The 4,065-nt window shown below is 43.0% G+C and overlaps 1 protein-coding gene across 1 annotated transcript; it reads left to right on the plus strand.

The window, feature by feature from the left end:
• The first annotated feature begins 1,910 nt into the window (after positions 1-1,910).
• Positions 1,911-2,958, plus strand: LOC136548527 (uncharacterized). The gene is made up of 2 exons (XM_066540019.1): positions 1,911-2,024; positions 2,539-2,958. Exons 1-2 carry the CDS (start codon positions 1,911-1,913, stop codon positions 2,956-2,958), a joined length of 534 nt encoding a protein of 177 aa, XP_066396116.1.
• Positions 2,959-4,065: the final 1,107 nt, after the last annotated feature.

The raw sequence follows: 4,065 nt of genomic DNA on the forward strand, positions 1-4,065 counted from the left end.
GGGTGTCCAAAAAAAGGGTGGAGATTGGGAGCTTTATGATATGAATCAATGCTTGACACTTTTATTGTCTAGAATGGAGAGGAATGATCCACTCCTGATCTCTGTATCTAATTTCTTGTCTAACACTCTAAATGCCTTCATTTTTTGCCACGGCCCAATGACTATCACTTTGGTTGATATTTATAGGCTGACCGGCCTTAGAACAACAGGATCGATGCCGCCTTATGACTTCTTGAGTGCTGGACCCAAGAAATTAGCCAAGATATCAGACTGCACAGGATGGGCCAGTTACATTCTGAACTACATCAGAGATGAATCAACCGTTAGTGAAAAAATATGTGGCCTTTCTGAACATGTGGTTAGAAAGATTCATCTTCTATGGGTCATCTTGTGGTCTAACTTACAATCACAAACTCATGGTAGAGCATCTGGCAGTAGGCAAGGATATCCCTCTTGGAAAGTATCTGCTAGGAGCTGCTTATCATCTGATGCACCAGGTAGCCGCCCAATTACTAAAGAATGAACTAGTGCATACTATCAGTGGCCCTTGGTGGTTGATACAACTATGGCTCAACCTGTATATGCATAAGATTGTAAGGCCTGATCTTAGAAACCTGAGTTTCCCTTCCTCCAACTTTGATAAGGAATATAGAGGCGAAGAAGGAAGAACTCATCAGTGCATGAGCTATGGTGAGGCTGCATCGGCCATAACAATCGATATCGATGTTGGCCATCTCTTCAAAAAGTTTTACAAAGGGTTTGATGCAGATATCCTAACTTGGCTACCATACGATGAGGATGAGAACAATGAGTTGATCTTCCCATTCAAATTTTGATTTGAATCAGGCTGTTTGAACGAGATGGCGGCTGCAATCTTTAACTCCTTTATCAAGCCCTGCGTCCTTCCAGCCAAATTTCATCATGGTCATGGCAAAATGGCTATAGGCTCCTTCCTTCTAGGCAACCTTCCAACTTATGAGTTTTACAATGCTTCTTTTGTAGCTCGTCAGTTTGGTCTTGGCCAATTGTGTCCTCAACTGTTCTTCAAGGATATACTAAGGCTAAGAGAAGGTATCAGTGAAGTAATGGAAACTTCTAGAGTTTTTCAACTAGGATCATATCTCCCTTCTCTTTACTTGCATGACTAGGCAAGAGTCAACTTCTCTTCCAACCTTTTTGACTCTTGGTGGCAAGAATGGTACTCCCATCTCTTCTATGGGCTGGCCCATCCTAGATGCATAGCCCTGGATGGAGAGTTTGCTTCTGATAGTGAGGTAATTTACTATTCTTTTTTAGAAACATTATTCGATGACCTCCCCTGCCAACTATTCTAACAAACATTTTTTAGGACATTGAGTTTGATCCCCTGAGCTTGGAGAGGAAAGGGCACCCCATTATCAGCCACCATGCCTAGTTTCAAGAATATGATCAGTTTGCGCCTCCATTAAAGAAGCTGATGAAAACTCATGCTGCCCCCGTAATTGTAACGTATCAATCTTCAAAGCGCAAGGCAACTTAAGGGACAACCCAGAAAACTGTTACTCGAAAAAGACTCTATAGAACGAGACCATCAGCTGCTCAGGTAAATAATTCATCTTTTCCTCAAAATGATATTCAACTTCTAATCCTGTTTCTTCATAGTTATCAAACATTGCGTCCCAATCTGCTCTAGGTGCGGAACTATTGTCCTAGGCATTTGATTTAGCACCAACTGAACCTTCATCGGCTGATCCTCAAAAGGAGCCAATTTTGGTTGAAATAACTGATGCTTCCAAGACAACAGAAGATGTAAGTTCTTCCATTTCACCCCCTGATGCTGCCAAGGCATTCTCTTTAGCTTCTTGATTTTATTCAGTTTTCATCCTTCATCTGACCATTTATCATGCCAAATACTCTATGAGGAAACACCCATGCAAGAGCAGGTGTTTGGCAGTCCACCTATTGACAACGATCCTGTTGACGTTGAGAATGATCCCATTGTTGACACTCATATTGCTGATTCCCAGTTCAACATACAACTGATGGTAAGAAAATCATATATCCCTTCTATCCTTCCACAATAATCATGAACTAAAAAATTTCCTTTATATTTTTGTAGATACCAATGTTAAAAGTTTAGAGTTGATTCATCCATATATTATTGGTGCATCATTAGCTGTTCCTCCTCTTCAGACAGAGGCTACCACAGAAAAGGTACTGTATCCACTTCACTGTTCATTTTGTTATAAACTGATCCAAACCTCCTAATCAAGATTCTCTTATACATAGGCACTCAATCTTCCAGCTCTAAGCTACTCTTTTAATCTTGAGGAGTATCTAGATGAAGATGAAATCAGCTCGTCAGCCACCTCCTCTAAGGAAGCTTTGTTAGAAGAGGCCAGAAATCGACTAAGGGATATATTGCCAATGTTTGAGAAAAATATAGCCGATTTGGTCTAAGACACTGATTCAATGCAGAGAGTCTCCTTCGCTATTAAGGGTAATCCATCCTCAGTCCTCTCCAGAGTCTTATAACCTTTATCCATTATTGAAGATCAGGCCCTAAAGGTGAAAAAGGCTTTGAGGAATCTATGCGATCATGAAGCTTTATTGGCCAAGAGGAACTCCAACAGGCAAGAGGCTAAAGAGCTGACACAGTTGATTGATGATTTGAAGAACTCCTCCCTCAGGATCGACCCAGAGTTGTCCCAATTGGAAATCAAGCATGCAGAACTTGAGAAGGAGCTGAAGAACGTGAAGGCTACCATTGATTGCCACACATCCAACCTGGCTCAAATACCCGATGCCATCAAGCAAAAGAAACAAGAATTGCTGGCCAAAGTTAGAGAAGGCAAGGCCATCTGTAGTAGCCTCGAGGACATTCCTAGATCAGCCAAAGAAGACAAGCAACAAATTACAGGAGTTGATGCTATCCAGCTAGAAGTATTGAAAGCAATCCAGGATGTTCTAGACTTATGATCTATATGTCAACATATATCTTGTGTAGAATCAACGATAACCATACTTTTTGTCACCTCATTGTATTTCTTATTTTCGGCTAAAGAGCTAATTTGAAAATAGCCGATTCCAGACTTCCAACCTTAATCCAATTAAGTCTGAAAACACAGCCTTTATTAAGAGAACCCCTCAATCTTCTATCCTTAGTCACCTAGCATTGTATTCTCTTCGGCATTAGTGAGGTGGCGCTTCACCTTCTATTAATTGCGGTTGTCTTTTGCACATCCCAAGGTGTCCACCTCCTTGCTCCGTGGCTTCAAACACCAGCTGAGGGTTCTAGCCTTGAACACATCCACACTTGCAACTGCTCCTATTCCTTTGCACTTGTCCACCCTCGCAAACTCTGTAGCATCCTTTTTTCCCTTCTTGTAGATTCAATGGCTAGCGAGGACAGCCGAGGCAAGTATGCAGCGGAGGAGATTCTGGAGGAGAACATGCTGATGAACCAGCGCCTTCGACGCATGATGTGAGATCAAAATCTTCTATTCATGATGATGAACTATTTTGACTTGTCTATAGGTTCATTTTGAATGATAGTCTTCATCCTCTTCCTAGGGTCGGCGAGCCCTCTGATGCTGCATCTTCTCCACCAGCCTCGTCATTGGATTCCTCTGACTTGTATAATGGCGACAACACCTGGTGTTTCCTCTAAGAGCGGAGGGCAACCCAAGACTGTTATTCTGATGCCACTTGGGAAATGGCCAGCTTGAGATCCTCCTTGAGGTTTCTCAAGCCGCCCTTCATGTCATTGAAGAAGAGGTCAGTGCCGCTCGGGCGTGGCTAGCCGAGTCTGACGCCATGGTGGCGGGTAAAATGAAATCCAAGAATGCTCTTGTTCTGATTTTCATTATCTTTATATTGATAGCTCTCCTATTTCTATGATCACTAGCCCTGACGGTGTAGTTGGAGTGGCAGTGAACGTGGTCATGGACGCCATCAATGCTCGGGGCCCCCTCATCAACGCTCGCCTCCATGACATTCCGGCCCGCATTTAGGAGACCGCACTCCATGGTGTTCATCATGGCGCGTTAGTGGCGCTGGCCGCAGCGTAGGTCCATATTGGGCATG

The sequence above is a fragment of the Miscanthus floridulus genome, chromosome 4 (genome assembly GCF_019320115.1).
Source record: "Miscanthus floridulus cultivar M001 chromosome 4, ASM1932011v1, whole genome shotgun sequence".
Classification (NCBI taxonomy): Eukaryota; Viridiplantae; Streptophyta; class Magnoliopsida; order Poales; family Poaceae; genus Miscanthus; species Miscanthus floridulus.

Bases quoted from the DNA above. Each gene is read 5' to 3' on its own strand.
- LOC136548527 (XM_066540019.1), top strand. From the start codon at position 1,911: ATGCAAGAGCAGGTGTTTGGCAGTCCACCTATTGACAACGATCCTGTT. The intron at 2,025-2,538 runs GTAAGAAAATCA...ATTGAAGATCAG, and splicing joins AGTTCAACATACAACTGATG to GCCCTAAAGGTGAAAAAGGC.